Source organism: Lactuca virosa, chromosome 5 (genome assembly GCF_052849685.1).
Source record: "Lactuca virosa cultivar CGN04683 chromosome 5, Lactuca_virosa_CGN04683_v6, whole genome shotgun sequence".
Taxonomy (NCBI): domain Eukaryota; kingdom Viridiplantae; phylum Streptophyta; class Magnoliopsida; order Asterales; family Asteraceae; genus Lactuca; species Lactuca virosa.
Genome location: NC_136430.1, coordinates 29919839 through 29943264, shown reverse-complemented (window position 1 = coordinate 29943264; position 23426 = coordinate 29919839). Strand labels below are relative to the sequence as shown.

Genomic DNA, 23426 nt, shown 5'->3' with positions numbered 1-23426 from the left:
GTTGCAAGGAGAGGGGTTTTCCGAGAGCGAGAACTCATAAGCCAAGGAGACAGTGGGAGGCAAGTCGATCTTGAAGAGATTCAAGAATCTAGCGATGAAGGAACCTCTAACACTAGCGCTCAACCCGAGGAGGAAACTCCAGTTGAACCAATTGACGAGTCCTTACCTCTTAGACGTTCCGAAAGAGTTAGAGTTCAACCCCAGTTTTATGGTTTTCATATTACTACCGAAGGGGACACGTATATTAGTGATGGTACACTAATAAATCTAGATGAACCTAATAGATATAAGGAAGCCATGGCAGGCCCAGAGTCTGTAAAATGGAAAGAGGCGATGGACAGCGAGATTCAGTCCATGTATGACAACCAAGTTTGGAATTTGGTTGACAATGTACCAGGTCGTAAGACGGTCGGGTGCAAGTGGATCTTCAAGAAGAAGACCGACGTGGATGGGAACGTGCACACTTATAAGGCGCGATTGGTTGCGAAGGGTTTCACTCAGACTCCTGGAGTTGACTACGACGAAACCTTCTCACCAGTTGCGAAGATAAAGTCTATTAGGGTGATGCTAGCCATTGCTGCATTTCATGACTATGAAATATGGCAAATGGATGTAAAAACCGCTTTCCTTAATGGGAAGTTGGCTGAGGATGTTTACATGGCTCAGCCAGAGGGTTTTGTCGATCCAAAGCATCCCAATAGAGTGTGTAAGCTTGAGAAGTCCATTTATGGGCTTAAGCAAGCGTCTCGCAGATGGAATCTTTGCTTCGATGAGAAAGTCAAAGAGTTTGGATTTGTACGAAGTGAAGATGAATCATGTGTATATGTCAAGGCCAGTGGGAGTATAGTTAGCTTTCTCGTTTTGTATGTCGATGACATACTGCTCATAGGAAACAACGTCCCGACTCTGCAGGAGGTTAAGTCCTGGCTCGGGAAGTGTTTCGCTATGAAGGACCTCGGAGAGGCTTCCTATATTTTAGGAATAAGGATAGTGAGAGAACGAAGTAAGAGACTAATAGGACTTAGTCAGAATACTTACTTGGATAAAGTACTAAAACGTTTTTGTATGGAAAACTCGAAAAAGGGAGAACTACCGATACAGAGTAATGCCAAATTGAGTAAGACTCAAAACCCGAGTACAGAAGCCGAGATAGCTGAGATGAGCCGAATACCCTATGCTTCCGCAGTTGGCTCAATCATGTACGCTATGACTTGTACTCGCCCTGATGTGGCCTTTGCTTTGAGCATGGTCAGTAGATATCAGGGGAACCCAGGTAGAGCTCATTGGATTGCAGTCAAGAATATACTTAAGTACCTTCGGAGGACCAAAGAATGGTTTTTAGTCCTCGGAGGGAGTGATGACTTAAAGGTACGAGGGTATAGTGACGCCAGCTTTCAGACCGACAGGGACAACTACCGTTCGCAGTCGGGCTGGGTCTTTACCCTTAATGGGGGAGCGGTGACTTGGAAAAGTTCCAAGCAAGAAACAGTAGCTGATTCAACGTGCGAATCAGAGTACATTGCAGCGAGCGAAGCGTCAAAGGAGGCTATGTGGTTGAAGAACTTCATTGGTGATCTTGGAGTTGTGCCTACCATAAAGGAGCCTATGGAAATTTTCTGTGATAATGAAGGAGTGGTTGCCTTGACCAAGGAACCGAGGGATCATGGTAGATCTCGACATATCGACAGAAAATATCATTTTATTAGACATCGAGTAGAAGAAGGACACCTCGTGGTAAAAAGGGTATCGTCAGAGGATAACCCAGCAGATCCGCTTACGAAGGGACTTAGCAGGGTTAAGCATTTGCATCACGCTAGGAGCATTGGGCTAAAGGACGATATTAGTTTAGATTAGATAGTTTGGAAACGTGTAATAGATAAATGTAATTGACATTTGATGATTAAATAAAGGAGTATTATTTATAAGTAAAGCTATTGTCTTATGTTAATTGTTTAACTATTGTTTCATTTTGCATGTTTTGACTTCCTGAGTAATTAATTATTTGATAATAATCGAATTATTCGAATAGTCCACAGTCGTTCATATGTTGGAAGTAGGTATGAGTGAAGACTGTCATGAATTGGTGTGTAGATTGTCTAAAGTGTATTAGACATTGCAAAGGTTTGCTGCAACGTTCATGAGTGCTTATGAACTTGATTTGAGCATTGGAATAAACCCGCACTTGTTGGAATCACTTCATGGAATTTATCACGAGTGATCACAAGATGGTAATATCATATAGTCTTAAAACCTAGATATATGGTTTATTGTTTGTTAATTGGTTGTGCATTGATAATACGCAAACGCATCAGTAACTTGATGTTATAAAACGTATTGTTGTGTGTAATTTGATTAGTGGATAATAAATGCATATAAGTCGAAGTTTATCTGTTCCTTTTATCCTAAGAGGGTAAAAGCGATATCAGGGCCCCTCGATGATTTGATTTGACTTATGTGCCGGGCCCGGTCAGAACTAAATTGATGTGTTCGATTAAGTTCTATGTCAAATGAATCTGAGATCGAGAAACAAATTGCAGGACAATAAGTATGACCATGTTCCATGTAATTGTCCGCACGATATCTAGAACAGAGGATTATACGATCCCTTATCTAAAGGACAGGATACTAATAAGATCAGAGTTGACAGCGTCTTTGAGAGCTACGATTGCTAATCGGATTGTGTTTGCATATATAGTTACTAGACTTATCCAAGTGGGAGACTGTTGGATTAGTGTCTAAGGCTGTAACTATATTTGGTAAGTACTTGACCCGGTTATGCATGGTCATTTTGGGTTGCCTTCACCATAGCAACTTGACAGGATGATTTGTTAAGAGAAAAGAGATATTATTAATATATTATGAGAATAATATATATTTAAGGAATAATAATATTATTTGATTAATATAAGTCATATATTAATTGAGAATTAATTTGGTGACTTAAAGAGGTTAATTGAATAAAGGGCATAAACTGTCAAATGTGTGATAGTTGTATTTTGGGCTATGTATCCTTATGGATATTGGGGTGGACGAAATTTAGGGTTTGGGAACCTTAAATTCGTCCAAGCCTTGTATCTAGAAGGATGTTGGATTGCTTAGGGCCTAAGTCATTCAATTAGGGTTAAAGGAGAAACCCTAATAGCTCATAGTATAAATAGAACCCTTGGGGTGGAGAAATCGACACTCTTGCAAGCCAAGGAACCCTAGGGCCGATTTCCATCTTTCCTCTCTCTCTCTCAAGATCATCTTCTTGCTAGTTGGTGTTTGTAAGCCATTAGAGGAGTGACAATTGTGACTCTAAGCTCTAAGAAGAAGAAGTATCAAGCAAGTAATTCAAGGTATTCTTTCAGATCTGATTTCATATGATTAGATTCAATATATTACATTAGATCTAGTATTGCAAGTCTTGGATTCAATGCATGTTCAATTAGAGAAACCTAGATCCAAGCAATTAGGGTTTGCATGTGCACATAGGAAAGTTCTTATGGCTCAAACTCATCAATACCTTCCTCTTGAAGCACTCAAAAACACACCAAATAAGCTTAAACACACAAAGGAAGAGCTAGGGTTTGGGGAGGACGAATGTAGGCTATGGAGGCTGAGGGTAATCAGAGGAAATGATCTATAAGGGTGCTTATAGTCCCCACACCCCAAATATTAGGGTTTTCACCTGACATGAGTACGCCCAACATACATGAGTGTACGCCCAGCGTACTAGGGCGCGCCTAGTACGCTCCGCGTACCCTTATGTACGCTCAGCATACTCCTTCCTGACTTAAAGTTGCAACTTTAGTACTTATACTTCTCATGGTCCAACTCAACCAACTCCAGGGACTACAAATGGCAGCTAATAAAATAGGAGAGATTCGAAATGTACCTGCGAAGTTCGGGATGTTACAATTCTCCCCCACTTGACCTAGACTTCGTCCCCGAAGTCTGCTGCAACGAATAGATCCGGGTAATGCTCCCGCATCTCGGATTCGGGCTCCCAAGTCCACTCGGATCCTCTCTGATGCTCCCACTGTACCTTTACCAAAGGTATGTCTTTGTTCCGTAGAACCTTCATCTTTCTCTCCAGAATGGCCACATGCCTCTCCACATAATTCAGGCGCTCATCGACTTGAATATCATCTAACGGTACTACTGCCTCCTGATCCATAAGGCATTTTCGCAACTGTGACACGTGAAATGTGTTGTGTATTTGACGGAGTCCCTCCGGCAGATCCAATCTGTATGCAACCTTGCCAACCCTCGCGATAACCCGAAATGGTCCAATGTATCGGGGAACCAACTTTCCCATCTTCCTGAAGCGAATCACGCCCTTCCTGGGTTAAACCTTCAGTAGCACCATGTCACCTACCTGGAACTCCAACTCAGATCGGTGTCTGTCGGCGTAACTCTTCTGCCGACTCTGAGCGGTCTGTAGTCGCTGTCTAATCTGTTGAATCTTCTCGGTAGTTTGCAAAACTACCTCTGTCCGTCCCATCACTCTGTGGCCAACCTCTCCCCAACAAACCGGGGTGCGACATCTCCGCCCGTACAACAGCTCGAAAGGCGGAGCGCCAATGCTGGAATGGTAGCTGTTGTTGTAGGCGAACTTTGCAAGGGGTAGGTGGGAATCCCAGCTCCCACCTGTCACACCCCCGAACCAGACGGCGGAAACGTCCGAGGGCTCGCGTGACTTAAATTGAAATATCATCACAATGAATATACATGAAACATAACACATTCATCACCAAACATTACATAGTACAACTGGCATTGTTTACATCAAGTACATGGTTTACATTACATGATCCCAAAATATAAAGTGTTTGGTGATTAGCAACTACAAAAGAAACTTTCAACACACCGGATGCTTCCTTGTCTAACGATTACCTGAGAATACAAGTTATTTTGAAAACGGTCAACATATATAATGTTGGTGAGTTCATAAGTGTGTGTTTGATGTAAAATAGTTTATGTCGTTCGTAAAACCCAGAAAATCCGATATTTTTTGTATTAAGACTTTTCTTGAAAATGTTGTGATGATCCTGTAAGTATGTGCGTGAATGATTTCAAAACGTGAATTAATGAGAGGTTTTGCATTATAGTTTTTTTGAAAGTACAAATGAGTAAGATTGGTTTCCCCCGGAAAACCCGATGTTTTCCGATAAAAAGTTATGATCGTTTTGCATTATTGTATCGTTACATCGAATGAATATGATTTCCCTTGATTACTTAAATGATATCGGATTTCTACGTGAGTCGTTATAACCATGCATGATAATGACTAATTCGTCTGTCTTGGCATTCTAATGAACACCGAAATTTGATCTTAAGACTTTGTCACCCTAGACTAGCCGAGTCTAACTGTAGCGAACTGCTTAGGTATGGGGGAGTCACCCCCGTATAGATCTATACACAAACTCTCGCTCTCCCTCCAGGAGACTTTGATTACAACTACAGACTACGACCGACACTTATTGGTGTCACTCGTTATTACTCACTTAATCCACATGAATTTGATTAACCTTGATTAATGATTTGATTTTAGTTTACTTGAAGAGAAGGTAAGCCTAACAGACGAGGAGAAGAGGACTACTAGGCCTTACTAATTTCGTATGTTATTTAAGGCTGTCGAGTATACGAAAGGCGTGTTGGCCCATTTCGCATAAGGTTTATTTGGACCTTACTAGTAATGCAAATGGGCCACTGAGGCCCAATAGCATGTAAAAACCATTGAGGGTCCCTTAAGCATGTAATTGGGTCACAGGAGGCCCAATAACATGTATTATTTATGTTGGGCCCAAAAGTCATGTTAATGAGTCACGAAGGCCTATTAAGCATGATTAGAATCTCTCAAGCCCAACCATTTGAATGTTTACTTGTTTTGTATAGTATTAAAGTTACGAGTTGTTTAATCGATATGTCGTAAAAAATCACGCATTTGTTTTATAACGATTCATAGATTTATAAAAATAGTTATTTTTCTATTTAAAACCCATAAGTTATAAAGTTTTGTATATTTTGACCCAATTATTATTATTATTAACATAATTGAACAAAAATTAGTTGGCCTATTCAGCCCCTTATTTTGTAAAGTTGTCAATTTTAGTCCTTTTTAAAAAGAAATGACATATTAGGTCCTTGAACTATTTTTCTTGATATTTTTGACCCAAACACTTATTTAAATAATGTTTTAAGCCCAAAAGTAAATTTTCGGAAAGTTTCAACCCTTTGGTTAAAAGTCTTGTATTTTAATCCACATTTTTCGCAATTTTTACACTTTTTACCCAAAATCCAAAATCTTTGCATTTTCAATCCTTTTTAGCAAATAAGGTCATTTTAACCCCAGAAATAGATTCATTTACTTTTCTACCCACTGTTTTGAGAAATTTACCATTTCAGCCCCTTAAAACCATATTTTTTGCAACTTTGGGCCTATGGGTCGAAAAGCCCAAAATTTTAGCCCAATAAGCTACAAATTTCATTTTTAGTCCTTTGAAAAACAGAATGTTCATAGAAACTTCTATTTTAACTGTTTTGACATTTTGAGCCTTGTAAAAAAAACCGTAAATGACAACTTTTTCTCAAACTTTTGTTTATTTGACAAAAATAGTCCAATAATCAGTTTTATGTTGTAGTGTGTTATTTTAAAGTTTGTATAGTAGTTTATCTTGACATGTTAAGTGAAATATGACCTAGATCACATATTTTTCCTTCTTGAACTATAGATCTCGAAATATCTTTCATTTTTAGCACATATTTACCACAAAAACACAAGAAATCACACATAACATACAAATACACATAGATTTTCACATTTTACTTGTATTCTCCCCCATAAATCATATGAAAACCGAAAATAGAGGGGTATGAACTCACCTTTGCTTAGTTGCTTCGGTTTTGAAGAAGGTGTGAAGGAGATTTTTGGTCCTAGCAAGCCTCCTAGAGTTGATTTCGAACTTAAGAAGCTCTAGGAAGCAAAATCACCAAAACTTTGCTTAAAAGAGTGATCAATCAAGAGAATGTAATGATAAAACTTGGAGGTGTAAAGACTTACCAAGAATGATGATTATCTTGTGAAAACCTCTTGAAACACAAGCAAAAGTTTTGAGAATTTTGGATGAAGAATATGGATGAGTCTTGAGAGAATTTGAGAGAGTTTGTTGTGATATGTGTGTGTGTTTTGGTGATCCTCGGCTGAGAGTAGAAGAAGAGAGGGGAGAGAGAGTGGTGAATGACTAGCTTGGATACATGTTGGGTCTTGCATGGGAGTATGAAGTGTAATAGTGAGGTGGCAACCTTAAAAGTCAACTCTTCTCCCTTTTTTTTGTAGTTGGGCCGAGAGAGAGAAGGGAAAGAAAGGCTTGGGCCTTTTGTGCTAGAGTCCATAATATGAAGCCCAAATTGATGGTTTTCGGCCCATTGGACCCTTAGGGTAGTTTACGGCCCAAATTGTATAAAAGAATGAGTTTTATGGCCCATTAGGGCTTATTGGATTTGTTATGGCCCAACAAGGCCCATTAAGGTAATTTATTTCATTTTAGGCCCATTATGGCCCAAAATGTTAAATTTTATGAAAGTGGGTTGAATTAGAGCCCAATTACGAGTTCTAAGCCCAAAATAGTCACATTGGAAGTTTATTGGCCCATTAGGCCCAATAAGGAAATCCTAATCCATAATGGACTTAAACCGGGATTTCTAGGGTTTTCAACTTTACTTGATGAATCTAGGTTTGAATGTGCTTCCATAGGTTGAATTTCAAGCATAACATGAATTAGGGTTTACGAGTTTACAGTAGATAATGTTTACAAGAGTACAAAATTTCCTAGCTAGAATGCTAGTTGTGTCACCACCGAAGTCAATAACACAAGCCCTCAACATGTCCTCTAGGGCCTGTATGGTCCGCTCGCTCTGACCGTCGGTCTGCGGATGGAATGATGTACGAAAGTGCAGCCGCGTGCCCAGTTCCTCTTGGAACTTCTGCCAGAAACGGGAGGTAAACGTAACATCCCGGTCGGAGACGATGAAGACCGGAACCCCATGGCGAGCCACGATCTCGCGGACGTACACGTCGGCCAACTTCTTGGCCGATGAACTCTCCCGTATGGCCAAGAAATGGGCACTCTTGGTCAATCGATCCACGATGACCCATATAGCATCAAACCCCTTCGCCGTCCTCGACAACTTGGTAATAGAATCCATTGTGATATGTTCCCATTTCTACATGGGGATCTCCAGGTGCTGCAGCTTGCCATGCGGCCTCTGATGCTCGGCCTTGACCATCCTATAGGTCAAGCACCTCTCGACATACCAAGCGATTTCTCGCTTCATGCACGGCCACCAGTAGTTCAAACTCAAATCCCGATACATCTTGGTGGCCTTCGGGTGAATAGAGAAATGAGACTTATGAGCCTCCTCCATGACTGTCTGTCTGATCCCACCAGACATCGGAACCCATACCCGACCGCATCGGGTTAATAATCCCCGACTATCCTGCACAAACCGGGTGTTTTCACCCCTGATCCTCTCCAGCTTCCAGTTCTTTGGCCGCATGCCCTCGGCTTGAGCATCTCTGATCAGACTCACAAGCGGAGAATCCACTGCTATCCTCATACATCTCGCTGGAGTGGAAGACCCAACCGACTTGCGGCTCAAAGCATCCACAACCACATTTGCTTTACCAGGGTGGTAAAGGATCTCGCATTCGTAGTCCTTGACTACATCCATTCCCCTGCGCTGCCTCATGTTCAAGTTCGGCTGATCCATGATATGTCTCAAGCTCTTGTGATCCGTGTAAATGGTACAACGGACCCATATAGGTAATGTCTCCATATTTTGAGAGCGAACACCACCGCTCCCAGCTCTAAATCATGCGTAGGGTATCTCGTCTCATGCGGCTTCAGCTGTCGCGATACGTAGGCTATCACTCGTCCTCTCTGCATGAGGACCGCCCCTAAACCTGTGATGGATGCATCACAGAACACCACAAAATCCTCACCTCCCTCCGGGAGTGTCAAAACTGGAGCCTCACATAAACGCTGACGGAGGGTCTCAAACGCCCTCTACTGCTCAGGGCCCCACCGGAAATCTACCCCATTCCTCGTCAGACGAGTGAGGGGTATTGCAATCTTGGAGAAATCTTGTATGAATCTCCGGTAGTACCCTGCCAAGCCCAAAAAACTCCTGATATTTGAGGGAGATTTCGGAACCTCACACTGCATGACTGCCTCGATTTTGGCCGGGTCGACCAAAATCCCATCCTGGTTCACGAGGTGCCCGAGGAAATGGACCTCCCGTAACCAAAACTCGCACTTCGAGAACTTGGCATATAGCCGCTCTCGTCTCAGAACTTCCAACAACTCCCTGAGATGCTCCTCGTGCTGTTTCTCGAGTCTTGGAATACACCAAGATATCATCTATAAAGATGATGACCGAGCGATCCAGCATCGGTCTGCAGAACCGATTCATCAGGTCCATAAATACTGCCGGCGTATTGGTGAGCCCAAACGGCATCACCACGAACTCGTAATGACCATAACAAGTCCGGAACGCGGTCTTCTCCACATCCTCCTCTCTGACCCGGACCTGATGATACCCCGACCTCAAATCTATCTTGGAGAACCAAGATGCCCCTGCAACTGATAAAAGAGATCGTCTATCCTCGGAAGTGGATAACGGTTCTTCACCGTCAACTTGTTCAACTCCCTATAATCAATGCACATCTAGTACGAGCCGTCCTTCTTCTTGACGAAGAGGATAGGTGCTCCCCATGGAGAACTGCTCGGACGTATGAATTGCTTTCCCAGCAGCTCCTGCAGCTGTGATGACAACTCCTGCATCTCTGGTGGTGCCAACCGGTACGACGCCTTGGCAATAGGGGCCGCACCTAGCACTAGGTCGATCCTGAACTCGACCTGGCTCTCCGGAGGTACTCCGGTAACTCCTCCGGGAACACATCAACAAACTCCCTGACCACCGGAACCTCTGAAACTGAAACCTGCTCTCTGGTCCGCGTATCTACCACGTACGCTAGATAACCCGCACATCCGTGCTGAATATACTGCCGAGCCCTGGCAGCTGAACAAAACCCTGAACCCAACCTGGTGCCCTCGCCATAAACAATCAGTTATCCCCCACTTGGGGTTCGAACTACAACTCGCTGACCCTCGCAATCTATCATGACACCAAAACGGCTAAGCCAATCCATCCCTACGATTACGCACACCTCCCCTATGGGAATCAGTATCAAATCTATCGGAAAGGACACTCTGAATATCTCCAAATCGCATCCTCGGTAGACCGAAGAAGCAGCAACTTTGTGTTCGTTGGCGATAGAGACTCGCAACAGACACTCTAGCTCGCCCACTGGCACACCAAACTCCCTACTAAATGTCTGAGATACGAAAGACCGACTCGCCCCCGAGTCAAATAAAACCAAAGCAGGCAAGGAATTTACTAAAAACGTACCTAATCACAGGTACAACGGATAAGCATAAAACAAATATAATAAATAAAATAAAGGATAGAAACATACCAGCAACCACATCTGGTGCTACCCTGGCCTCCTCCGCTGTAAGCTGGAAGGCACGCCCCTGAGCCTTCGGAGGCTCTGCCTTAGTTGGCCTCCCATCTGCAATCCTCAATGTAGCTAGAGCGGGAGTCTACGCCGGCTTAGCGGCAAGCAACGGACAATTGGCCTTCATGTGGCCAACCTGATCACAGTGATAACACAACCTCATACTCGGAACCGGGGCGGGCTGGCGACAATCCTTCGCATAATGACCCTCCGTGCCACACTTGTGGCACCCATTACCCGCTCGACAAACCCCAGAATGACCCTTGCCGCACTTTCCACAAGTGCGGCTCTGCTGGCTCCCAACCCTAGAATCAGCGGTCTTAGACCGCTTTGGCACCGGCTGCGACTGTATCGGGGCCTGTTGCTGCTCCCTCATCTGCAGCTCAATCTCCAACTCATGCCGCCTAGCGGCCTTCTGTAACTCCAGTAGAGTATCGCATCGTTGTGTGGCAACAAACTGACGAATGTCAGTCTTGAGCATGCTCAGATAACGTGTCATCTGAGCTTGATCCGATGCAAACTCCGGGCAGAACATCGCCCTCTCTGTAAACATTCGGGTGATCTCCGTCACCGACTCTCCCTCCTGTATCAAACTCAAAAACTCCTAAACCAATCGTTCCCGCTCAACCCGAGGAATGTATCGAGCGCGAAACATATCCCTGAACTGCTCCCAAGTAACAACAGCTCTCTGATCATCAGTGTACGACCCTGTCGTCAATCTCCACCAGTCCTTGGCCTCGAGCCGCAGCATGTTCAGGGCACATCTGACCTTCTGGTCAGTAGGACATGAACACGTGAAGAAACAGCCCTCCACTTCGGATAACCACCTCATAGCTCTAATCGGATCCTGGGTACCATCAAATGTCGGGGGCTTCGTGTTATCAAAGTCCCGGTACTGGAAGCTTCGACTGGCTCCACCTCCTCCTGCCACTGTTATAGCCAATGCACCTGCAGCGGCAGCCGTCTCTGCAAGGGCTACGTAACGCTCGTCAAAGTACTCAACCATAGCGGTCTTAATAGACCCAAACATCTCCGGTAGCTGCACCCGGAACATAGCAGCAACCTTATCATGCAGGATCTCTCGAATCCTGGCATCCAGCTCCTCTGTACCCATCTGTACCACAGGCTCAGGTGTTGTTGGCCCCTCCTGGCATCCGTCTCCTGATCCTGATCCCGAACCGGATCCAGTCACAAAGCGTCTTGTCATCACCATTCTGAAACATACCACAAAATATCAGATAATCCACATAAAGAACTGGGAACCAACTCCCGACTAACCCTGGGGGTTGTGACTTCCTTGTTATGCGTATGGGTCCTGTGCTTTCAGCAGTACGGGCCCGTACTACCTTCCACACCTACCCATATTTGTCTCAAGTATCACCATAACACCCTAACCAAATATATATAAACATAGCGAGCACCCAATCCTCACTCCTAGAGGAATGCTAAATATCTCATAACTGGCCTCCCGACCTCGCACGACCCACCCATCCATGAAATTTCCACCAACCCTGTAGCACTAATGTATGGTAGCCATACATAACGATGGACCCTATAGACTTTCGAATATCCAATCCTACCCTAAGCCCCAGTCAATAAGAACAGAACATAAGGCTAAATCAAACATTCTCAGGCTATAAGATCTTAATTATATACAGCTGTGATGCATACACAAGCAACTACAGTAATGATGTCAATTCCATATAGAGAAAACCCTAGGCTAGCAGGCATCATGTAATCATGCAATTCTATCATGCAATTCCTGAGATCCCTAGCCTAGTACTAGCATGTTGTTCTAACATATCACATAATCAAACAACTGTATGGTATTTTGGGATCTACTTATTGGCTCCGGCTGATCGTACATACTGCATCCTCCTTTACTTATTTTGAAAACCTTTTGAAAACCATTTTGAAAATCTTTCCTTTATTTGAGAGTGGATTCACACGAATGTTCCTCCAATTCACTCAAACCAAGGCTCTGATACCAACTTGTAACACCCATAAAATTCAAGCCAATTTAAAACTTTTTAAACAATCCAAAAACCATTAGTTATTACAAAACTTGTTTTCAAAATGTATAATATCAGAGTATCCCAGAAACATAAACATAAATATGAGGAGTTGTACGATCACGCCTTCGCCTTGCCGCGATCCCCTGATGTACCTGAAACAATAAACTGAAACTGTAAGCCCGAGGCTTAGTGAGTTCCCCAAAATACCGATATACTGCATATAATACATATACAAATAACAGCATGTATTGGGTCCACAACTTTACAAACTGGATTACCCTTGGGCCCACAGTGTGAGTCTGGATTGCCTTCCGGGCCCACAGCTCACATCTGGATTGCCACCGAGCCCACAGTACGAGTCTCCCTCAACTCGTATCTGGAATGCTCCTGAGCCCACAGTACTAGTCTGGCATGCCCCACCTGGCCCTCAGCTCGTATCTGGAATGCTCTCGGGTTTGTTGGTTACCATACGGAGCAGTATTACCTCAACCCACCCCACATAATATGTCGACATATAACACAACTAATGCACATACAGATGATCACATAATATCACAGGTAGTCCTACAGATCTACCTAACTGGTATGGCAACTAGCATGCAATACTAATTCATACTCAACATACTACCAACTTCTAGGATATCATATCCAGTGGGCCGGCCTTGGTGTCTTAGACCCCATAGTATAGTGAGGATAACTCACCTCGCAAGTAGTGCTGAAATACTGTAAATCTCTGACTGATGTCTCACCGGTAATCCCGAACTGTCACATAATAATAAATACTAGGTTAATATCCAACATTACTCCCTTAACTAAGTGTCCTCATAACTCATTAAGTCCATTCCCTTTTGTTGGCCAAAGTCCCACACCAAGCCCTTAACTTGGAAGTCCATATACATAAGTCCACTATTGGCCCAATTTACTAAATTGGGCCCAACCTCCTTATTGGGCCTAACCCCATGATCCACTACCACTAACTGGCCCAAAAAATCTTATTTACTAAGTCCAGCAAAGGCCCAAATCCATTTAGTCCATAAATAGTCCAAAACCCGAAGCCCATTTGTCAATGGCCCAACAGAGGACGTACGCGGGGTGTACTCCTCTGGTACGCTGGGCGTACTCGTTCTGATGTTGACCACCATCGGGGTGGTTGACCCGGTACGCTGGGCGTACTGGACTTACGATGGGCGTACATATCGTTTTGCTAAATCCTTATTAAGTGCTTAATGACTTAAGCACTTAAGCCCCAACTTCAGATCCAGTGACTAAATGTGCCTAGGACCCATAAAGTCACGAACTTTATCACTTTGGACGTCCATAAAGTTCTAAATGCTTGGTCTTAATCCATTAAGACCTTATTTCTCTTGCATGGGACACCTATAGCTAATGGGACCTTATTTTTATCACTCAAGGTCCCTTCAAGAGCCTGGAAGGACAACTCTTTTCATCCACAACACAACATGCACCAATTTATGGCTTTTGGGACAAGAAATGCTTCTAATAAAGTAAAATGATGAGATCTAAGCATATATGTATAAAGTTTGGAACTTTATACCTTCTGGAGCTTCTTGAGCAAAAACTAACATCAGATCTACAAACTTGATCTTCTTCTCCAACACTTTGATGCAATACCTTCCTCTTGAAGCACTCAAAAACACACCAAATAAGCTTAAACACACAAAGGAAGAGCTAGGGTTTGGGGAGGACGAATGTAGGTTGTGGAGGCTGAGGGTAATCAGAGGAAATGATCTATAAGGGTGCTTATATAGTCCCCACACCCCAAATATTAGGGTTTTCACCTGACATGAGTACGCCCAACATACATGAGTGTACGCCCAGCGTACTAGGGCGCGCCCTAGTACGCTCAGCGTACCCTTATGTACGCGCAACGTACTCCTTACTGACTTAAAGTTGCAACTTTAGTACTTATACTTCTCATGGTCCAACTCAACCAACTCCAGGGACTACAAATGGCAGCTAATAAAAGACGAGGGATTCGAAATGTACCTGCGAAGTTCGGGATGTTACAAGAGGCCTTGTAGTTGGGCTTGGATGCCTTTTTGGGCTTTTTATGGATTTGGGCCTTAGGGGGAGGGAGGCCCATCGAGGCAGGGGTAAAGGAGCCCTTTTTGCCTTAAGTCAAGAATTAGGGTTTTGGACTTGAGTTCGAGATCATCACTTTAGAAGAAGAAGAGAAATCATAGGAGAAAAAGAAGTCATTCGTTTATGAAGAAACCCTAAATCGATTTTTAAAGGATGAATATATCATTTATTGTTTTGTCAATAATTATTATGTCATGTGATAATAGTTAAGCCAAGTCATTATTTAACCTGTAAGAACCAGTTACCAGTGGGTAATATTTGAATAAAACATATAGTTTGTTGATGTTTTTTGTACAAAAAGTTTACTTGGATGATGTTTTTTGAACAATTTTGAAACATAGTTACTCCTTTGAGTCATTTCCTCTTGTTTTTATTTCTCTTTACTTATTTTTTACCGGTAATTGCCAGTTAGCACAAGGTCAAATTTGAATAAAGAATGTACTCCGTTGGTGTTTTTTGTACAAATGTTTTATTTGGATGGTGTTTTTTGGACACACCAAACTTGAACGGTATTTTTTGAACGATTTTGAAACATAGTTACCCATATAAGTCATTTTCCCTATATCCGTCGTTCTAGAATAAATAAATAATATTCAAATGTTGAAGGGTGTTATTCTTGGCATTTTTTATAGGAGTTAAAAAAATTATTGAAAGTTATATCGGTCAAAACCTACTTTTATTAATTTGTTTTATTATATATAGGTTATTTTTTTGGGAAAAACTTAGTCAAAATTTATATATTTTATATAAGTACTTATTATTTTTGAAATGTGAGTCTATTTATTACATCTTTATTTTTCATAAAAGTAATAAAAATAAGAGCAACGAAATGTTTATTTTATTTTTGATCTAATCAATCAAATTATTTAGTGTCTTAATGTGGTGAAGGTATATACTATTAAAAAAGAAAAAAAAATTGTGTTTTTGTTTTTTTAATCGTAATGAATTAGTTATGAAAAAAATAGTTTACATCAATTATATTTTTTTTCTTAACACTAGAAAAAACATGTTTATGGATTATATTAATGTTCATATGGCTAAATCAAAATCAAAAGTTATTTTTGTTTTTCATAACTTTTTATAAAAATATGATAACAATTAAAAAAATTAATCTAATATGTTGAAAGTAAAAAGTATATATTAAATTTACATGTTAATAATAAAAAAATAAAAGTTAATAATCAGAATTATAATGTGACAGATGATTTTAAATTTTTTTTCGTATGTACACAAAATACAGCTAATGAATAAAGTGTCAACAGAACGAAGGAGGCGTTGCCAATAAAATGACCTGTGTTGAACGGTGACACAGTCAACGGGTGAATTGAGCGTTAGACCTACCGAAAACATAATCCACGAATCATAGCCGTTCATCTCAAACTTCACCGCAGACAATCGAACCATGCTTTAAGATCCTACGTGTCAATCTTCCATTGGCAGTTTCTACGTGGCTTGCGATATCATTGGTCGCACCAACTCGACACAACTCCTCGCCAGATCTATATATGTATTGACAATAAACTTCACTAAACGAAGAGCGCAGTCTCCTTTCTTTATGCTCATTCCCTAAATCAACTGAAATCGTTTAGATCAGAAGCGTTGCTTGTGGAATTTGATTGTTAGGTTATGGAGGAAAACAGAAGGATGATGTCTTCTTTGCAGTTGTGTTGTTTTCTATTGATTGGTTGCTTGGTTTCAACCATTTACTCTTCTTCCGACGCTGTGAGTAAACTAATTTGATGTGTGGTTCATGGATCTGTAATGTCGGAATTAGCAACTGATTTGTTTGGTTTTTGTAGATATTTTACGAGTCATTTGATGAATCGTTTGAGGGGAGTTGGATCGTGTCTGAGAAGGAAGAGTATTCTGGTAAGTTTTGTTTGGATCTAAGTTTATACTGTGCGATTACTTTATTGCTGAACTTGGTATTGGTGTTTAAGTAGTTATGGAAGCCGTTTAACTGTTAAATAAACTTGGAAGTTGGAAGGGGAAGGGATTGATTGACAGTTATCTGATTGAACTATTGAAATTTTAAGCGTGAATTTTATGCAACTGTTTATTTGTTTAGGGAAAAAGTAAGGACTTGATCAGGATTACAGATTACAAAGTAGCATTTAGGGCTCGTATTGACTAATGTTCTAGTGCGCTGTTAGTCGGTTTATGCTGCGTTAATATAGCCATTTATAATTACATTGATTGTTGATGAAGCTCGAGTCATTTCACCCAACTTATAGCTAAGAAGATGCAATAATAGCTTTGTTAGAATCCCTAACCGTATTCGACAAGGGATACAGCATTCCACCAACAAAAATGTAGATTACACTAGTTGGTTTTTGGCTTTTGCTCACACATCAAAGTTTCCGAATTAGCTATAGAGATTATTAAGCAAGGCCAGACTAAAAGAATTTGTGAGAGGGTATGCTTAGCTTTGTGTAAATAATCGTTCAGTTTCATATTATTGTATTCATCAAAAAGCTCAATGGTTACCTCAATGGTTCAAAACCCTAATTTAATGTGATCCCTTTGTTCTAATGTTGTTTTGTGCAGTAACTGCGGCTGTTATTTCTGATATGTTATCGTACTTTCTTTCCAATTTCAATCACTGAGCTTGTTATCATTTTATTTGTTGTCCTTAGGTGAATGGAAACACTCAAAGAGCGAAGGGCATGATGATTATGGGCTCCTCGTGAGTGAAAAGGCTAGAAAGTACGCAATTGTTAAGGAATTAGAAAAGCCTGTTGAACTCAAGGATGGAACAGTTGTTCTCCAGTTTGAAGTCCGTCTTCAAAACGGTCTTGAATGTGGTGGTGCCTATCTAAAATATCTCCGCCCACAGGAAGCTGGTTGGACTGCTAAAGGATTCGACAACGAGTCTCCTTACTCAATCATGTTTGGCCCTGACAAATGTGGTGCAACAAACAAAGTCCACTTCATCTTAAAACACAAGAACCCTAAAAGTGGAGAATATGTTGAACACCATCTCAAGTTCCCACCTTCTGTCCCTTCGGATAAACTCACCCATGTGTACACTGCCATTTTGAAACCTGATAATGAGGTTAGAATCTTGGTTGATGGGGAAGAGAAAAAGAAGGCCAATTTCTTATCTGGTGATGATTTTGAGCCCGCTTTGATCCCGGATAAAACCATACCCGACCCGGAGGACAAAAAGCCCGAAGATTGGGACGAACGGGCTAAGATTCCCGACCCAGAAGCAACAAAGCCCGAGGACTGGGATGAGGATGCGCCTATGGATATTTTAGATGAGGAAGCTGAAAAACCAGAAGGGTGGTTAGAAGATGAGCCTGAGGAAGTTGATGACCCTGAAGCAGTGAAACCCGAGGATTGGGATGATGAAGAAGATGGTGAATGGGAGGCACCCAAGATTGACAACCCGAAATGTGAGGCAGCACCTGGTTGTGGTGAGTGGAAGAGGCCATTGAAAAGGAACCCGGCTTACAAGGGTAAATGGCATGCTCCTCTTATTGATAACCCTGCTTACAAGGGTATCTGGAAGCCTCGTGAGATTCCTAACCCTGATTACTTTGAACTTGAGACCCCCAACTTTGAGCCGATTGCTGCTATTGGTATTGAGATCTGGACAATGCAAGATGGAATCTTGTTTGATAATGTTTTGATAGCAAGTGATGAAAAGACCGCAGAAACTATCAGGGAGACGACGTGGAAGCCCAAGTTTAAAGTGGAGGAAGAGAAACAGAAAGCTGAAGAACAGGAAGCTGGTTTTGATGGTCTCAAGGGCATCCAGGTAATTTACCCCAACCAACCAACTTGCATACAAGAAGCTCTTTTCTTATTCCATTATTGTTCTATTAGTTTTTTTTTTTAATATATACTTGGAAATGTTGCAGAAAGCGGTGTTTGATGTCCTTTACAAGATTGCCGACCTGCCTTTCTTGGGAGACCACAAGGTCAAGGTTTTGGTAAGTATATCTGAATGTTTGTTTGTATCTTTTTTCCACTTGGCATGTATGTAATTATTTATTATTATTATTATTGCAGGAACTTATTGAGAAGGCTGAAAAACAGCCAAACATTACAATTGGTGTCATAGTTTCGATTGTTGTGGTGATCTTTAGCGTCTTGTTGAAGTTGTTGTTTGGTGGAAAGAAAGCTGTGAGTACCAAACTTTTCCCTTTTTGTTACAACATTATACTTGAAAAAAGAAACAAGTAAAATCATAGCAATGTGTCAGAATACAAAACTATTCACTGCTATAACTGGCTACAGTTTGAAAACTAGTAAATGAAAGTACATTGTTTTTTTAGCATTTATTCTACTAGGAAACCTAAAACTATTTATTCATGTATGGAATGGAATTGTTGTTTGTACAGACTCCAAAGGTGACTGTAGCTGAACCAGCAAAGAAGGAAGAAGGTGAATCATCAAACACAGGGGCAGCAGCTGAAGAGGAAGAGAAGAATGATGAGCAAAATGAGGATGCTGCTGCTCCACGTAGAAGGACAAGACGTGATATCTGATGTCATGTCATGTGTAATGAATGGAAGTTGAAAAACAAGAAAGACGACGGATTATTGAACTAGCTTCGCATTGGTAGAAGAATGTAGTGTTTAGTTGGGGTATTTGCATCATCTAATTACATGTTTTTATTTCTTTGGTTTTCTTTTTTTTGTTAAACAAAAGATTTTGTGGGGTGTAGAAGGAAGGGAAAAAGTTTATTTTGTATGACGTTGTAAATGAGAGAAATTCTTATCTAGAATCGGGGATTGTGTGCTGAAATTTCATTACTTACGCTTTTTACACGTCAAAGATTTAAAATGGTATCCACATGGCATCCTATGTGTTGATTCATTAGAATGGAGTCGTATTGTTGAATACCACTGTTTTGAAAACCAGACCGGCCGGTTTCCGGTTGAACTGGTGGTGGTTCCGGTTCTTTTTGCACCAAAAACCGTTCGTCCTTCAAACCGGAAAAAACCGCCGGTTTTTCTTGACCCACGGTCCAACTTGTCCGGTTCAACCGCCTGAAGAAGCACAGTCGAATACCGTCCCATCTAGTTCACAAACTTCTACTAAACCAAATGTTCGAGCAAGAAAGGATCATGCTTAGAGGTATATTACTCTACTTGATGGTGGAGGCGGAAAACATGCATATTTTTGTATTTTTTGTAAAAAATGTATAACGGTGGAGGTATCAATAGAATGAAACAACACCTTGCTGGGAGTGACAGGTGCTATTTCAGCATGTCCGAGTTGTCCAGGAGATATAAAGTTTGTCATGAAAAGTTCATTGGATGATAATGCCAAAAAAAAACAAAAGAGAAACGTGTCGGTGTGCTTGGTGATACCTTGGGGGTGAATGTAGATAACATGTATGATGTTGATGATGATGATGATGATGACGTGCAAGTACTCACCCAACAATCAACTCAAAAAAAAAAAAAGATGGAAAGAGAAAAGCTCCTCCTACCTCTCAAACACAAACTGTGCCACCTTTTTTCAAACGAGGTATGCATGATCCTTCTCAACCATCGATTAAGGCAACATTGCAAAGTAAGGAAAGGTGGCATGATACAGATTTAGCTCTTGCTATGTGGTTTTATGATTCTTGCATACCTATGAATGTCGTGAATTCTCCCATTTTCCAGATAGCAATGAGCAAAGTCGCTAGTATGGGTCATGGATACACGGGGCCTTCATATCATGATATGCGTGTCACGTTGTTGAAAGATGTGAAACAGACTGTACAACTTATAGTTGATTCTTATAGACGTTACTGGGCAGAAAATGGTTGTACAATTATGGGTGATGGGTGGTGGGATACAAGACAAAGACCCCTTATCAATTTCATGGTGTATTGTGCAAAAGGAATTTCCTTCATTAAATTGGTTGATGCATCAGACATTGAGAGTAATGCCCAAACATTATGCAATTTATTTAGTGAGATTGTTGAGATTGTTGGTCGTCAGAATGTTGTTCATTTAGTCACTGATAATGCTGCAAACTATAAGGCTGCAGGAAGATTGTTATGTAAGAAGTATCCGTCCATTGTTTGGTCTCCTTGTGCAGCACTATAGCATCCAAGATTTTCCAAGTATTATTACTATTCATCCAAATTGAGTGTGGAGTGGTTTGGTGTGGGCTTTGACCTTTGGGCCTTGCTAGTGGGCCGAGGAAGCCGCGTACGGGGGGCGTACATTGCCATATACGCCCAACGTACTCGTGGAAAGGAAACACGGAGGCCAAGCACGTACGCCCATCGTACCAGGAGTACGCCCAGCGTACGTGTGCAGCTCATTAAACCCTAAAATTTAGGGTTTACACCCTATATAAAGAACATTACCCCTGATTGTTCAGCCTCCCTTCACCCTTATACAGCCTCCACGAAAACCCTAGCCTACTTTTGTGTGTTCTTGTGATTTGAGAGCTATTTGAGAGTATTTTGGTGTAGTTTGGTGCCTTGGAAGAGAAAGGAACTTGAAGAAGGAGCAAGGATCCACCAAGAGCTTGTAGATCCAGAAGATTAGCACCATTTCTGACTTATTTGAGGCAACCTTGGCCATTATATTCTTAGATTTGTTTATGGGGGTGTTTAAAGTTACTTTTGGACTCCATTGTTGAGGCTTCTTGCATCTTAATGATTTCATACCATAATAGCTGTCCTTTTGGGCTCTTAGAGGCACTAAGAATCATAAAAATCGGACCTTGATGGTTAAGCCACAACCATGCAAGTGCTAATGGGCCTTAAAGTTTGTTAAAAGGACCAAAATCATGTTTTGACCCCAACCTTGCATGCAAGCACATAAAGTTCGTGACTTTATGGTTTAGGAGGTCTTAAAGGACCTGGATCTGCATTTTGGACGTAAAGACTTAACAGATTAAGTCATGAATGAAGTCCCAAAGAAGCTGGCCAGTACGCTGGGCGTACTCCCTGGTACGCCACTCGTACTGGGTCAACTCCCCGTTCTGGTCAAGGCCAGCGTACGTTGGGCGTACGTGCCAAGTATACCGCGCGTACGCATGCAGAATGAATGTTTTGGGCTTTTGGGGCCTTAAGAAAATGGGCCTGGACTTTTGGGCCCCGTGGCCCACTGTGAAGTATAATTCTAGACTTGGGAATATGGAATTAGAGTATTGGGCCTATTGGGCCATAATTGGACCCCTTTGGAATTATTATATTAGGACTTGAACTTTTGGGCCCATTTGGGGATTAAGGCCCAATTCAGAAATTGGGCAATTAGTGGGCTCTTAAGGAGCCCTTGTTAGGCCATAAGACGGCTGGGCTTCATAAGCTAGAATTGGGACTTATGAATGTTCCAATTGGACCAAGGGGTAAAATGGTCATTTTACCCTAAGCAGTGTTATGGATTCTGATTGAGTATTATTATAATTATGATAGCTGGGAGTCATCGGAGCAGCTGATAGAGGTTACTTCCCGTGAGATTCGACACTCAGCTTTACGAGGTGAGTTACCTTCCAGTAGAGGTGGGTCTACGGCCACAATGTCGGCCCGCTAGTAGGGATTGTTTGTCGAGTAGTTGTCTTTGTGATAATTACTTGGGTTTGCCATTATCTGATGTGTTTTACATGCTAGTATAATATGATGTTATGTGATAGTGGTAGTAAGGGAAATAGTCTTGGTTACCGGTCGATAGGGCCGAAGGGGTAGTATGGTACCCGGCTATGCCAGACAATATGATTATGTCATGTTATTGTGTGGTAGTAGTAAGGGGGTGAAATAGTCCCCGTAACCGGTTGAGATAAACCGGAGGGGTAGGTCGGACACCCCGGTATGTCTGACACGGGTAGGTTAGGCACCCCGGTATGCCTAGCAGGGTAGGTCGGGCACCCAGATATGTCTGACAGTATGTTTATTGTTTATTGTATGGTATGTGGTATGATGGGGGAACTCACTAAGCTTCGTGCTTACAGTTTACAGTTTTTTTTTCAGGTACCTCTTCAGTGAAGGGGAAGGAGCCGGCCCGGTAGCAGCGCATCGCACACACACGATTTCCGCACTATGATGACCTTGGGATTGTACTCTGACATTATTATTACTCTAGGATATGTTTTTATGACATTTGAGTTATGAGTTATTAGTTTGAAATGATATGGATGATGTTTTCCAGAAATGGTTTCTAATTAAAATTTCTTAGTTAAAAACGAAATTTTTGGTCTTGAAAATTGGGATGTTACAAGCACACTGTATGAACTTGATTATGAAGGACATGTCGGAAATGCGTGAAGTCGCTGATTTGGTTGCACTTGCATCGAGGGTTGCAGTTTTTGTTTATAACCACAAATGGCCATTAAATTGATTAAGAAAAAGACCAGGTTGGACAGAGATTATTCGTCCGGGTGCTACTCGTTTTGGTACTGCATTTATTGCATTGAAGAGTTTGTGTGATCACAAACATGATTTGCAAGCTATAGTTACATCCCCGGATTATAAAAAAGTGATTAGATTAGAAAAAGCAAAAGAAGTTAAGCTTATCATATTGAACGAAAGCTTTTGGAATAATTGTGCTATCATAGTAAATGTGATGACTTCAATGTTGAGACTTTTACGGATTTGTGATTCGGAGAGAAGCCGGCTTTAGGTATAATTTTTTTAATATTTTTTAATGATGCTTACAAATATATTATCATTTTTATAATTTTAATTGATGTTTTTTTTTTCTTTTTTTAGGTTATGTATACGAAGGGATGTACAGGGCAAAAAAAGGAATTAAGAAACTTTTTCACAACAACAGAGAGTTGTACACCCC

General features: G+C 41.5%; 3 protein-coding genes across 27 annotated transcripts in view; 2 read left to right on the top strand and 1 right to left on the bottom strand.

The window, feature by feature from the left end:
• LOC145115591 (uncharacterized) overlaps positions 1-23426 on the bottom strand; it is a 33999-nt gene that overhangs the window by 6007 nt on the left and 4566 nt on the right. For 12 of the 25 annotated variants that reach the window (XM_079051905.1, XM_079051906.1, XM_079051910.1 and 9 more), the window contains 4 exons: positions 14135-14211; positions 13282-13341; positions 10523-11778; positions 4711-4878 (listed from right to left, as the gene is read on the bottom strand). The exons of 1 other annotated variant lie outside the window; for it this stretch is intronic. In XM_079051905.1, the coding sequence (XP_078908031.1) occupies positions 11169-11778; positions 13282-13341; positions 14135-14211 (747 nt within the window). In that variant the 3' untranslated portion in view covers positions 4711-4878; positions 10523-11168. Of the gene's footprint in view, positions 1-3877; positions 4879-10522; positions 11779-12573; positions 12732-13281; positions 13342-14134; positions 14218-14586; positions 14758-15802; positions 16258-23426 lie in introns of those variants that run through there. 12 more of the 25 variants (XM_079051900.1, XM_079051899.1, XR_013711623.1 and 9 more) reach the window with 9 other exon arrangements.
• LOC145115590 (calnexin homolog) lies at positions 16198-19437 on the top strand. Its single transcript, XM_079051898.1, has 6 exons — positions 16198-16404; positions 16482-16551; positions 17319-18445; positions 18549-18620; positions 18700-18813; positions 19032-19437. The coding sequence occupies exons 1-6, from the start codon at positions 16309-16311 to the stop codon at positions 19176-19178; spliced, it is 1626 nt and encodes a 541-aa protein (XP_078908024.1). The 5' UTR covers positions 16198-16308; the 3' UTR covers positions 19179-19437.
• On the top strand, positions 20061-20735 carry LOC145114673 (uncharacterized; the record flags this gene model as incomplete). Its single annotated transcript, XM_079050741.1, has 1 exon — positions 20061-20735. A coding segment is annotated over one exon (675 nt), but the record flags the coding sequence as incomplete, so codon positions are not given.

Coding starts and splice junctions, on each gene's coding strand:
- LOC145115590 (XM_079051898.1), top strand. CDS start 16,309: ATGGAGGAAAACAGAAGGATGATGTCTTCTTTGCAGTTGTGTTGTTTT. Junction 16,552..17,318: donor TGAGAAGGAAGAGTATTCTG/GTAAGTTTTGTT, acceptor TGTTGTCCTTAG/GTGAATGGAAACACTCAAAG. Junction 18,621..18,699: donor ACCACAAGGTCAAGGTTTTG/GTAAGTATATCT, acceptor TTATTATTGCAG/GAACTTATTGAGAAGGCTGA.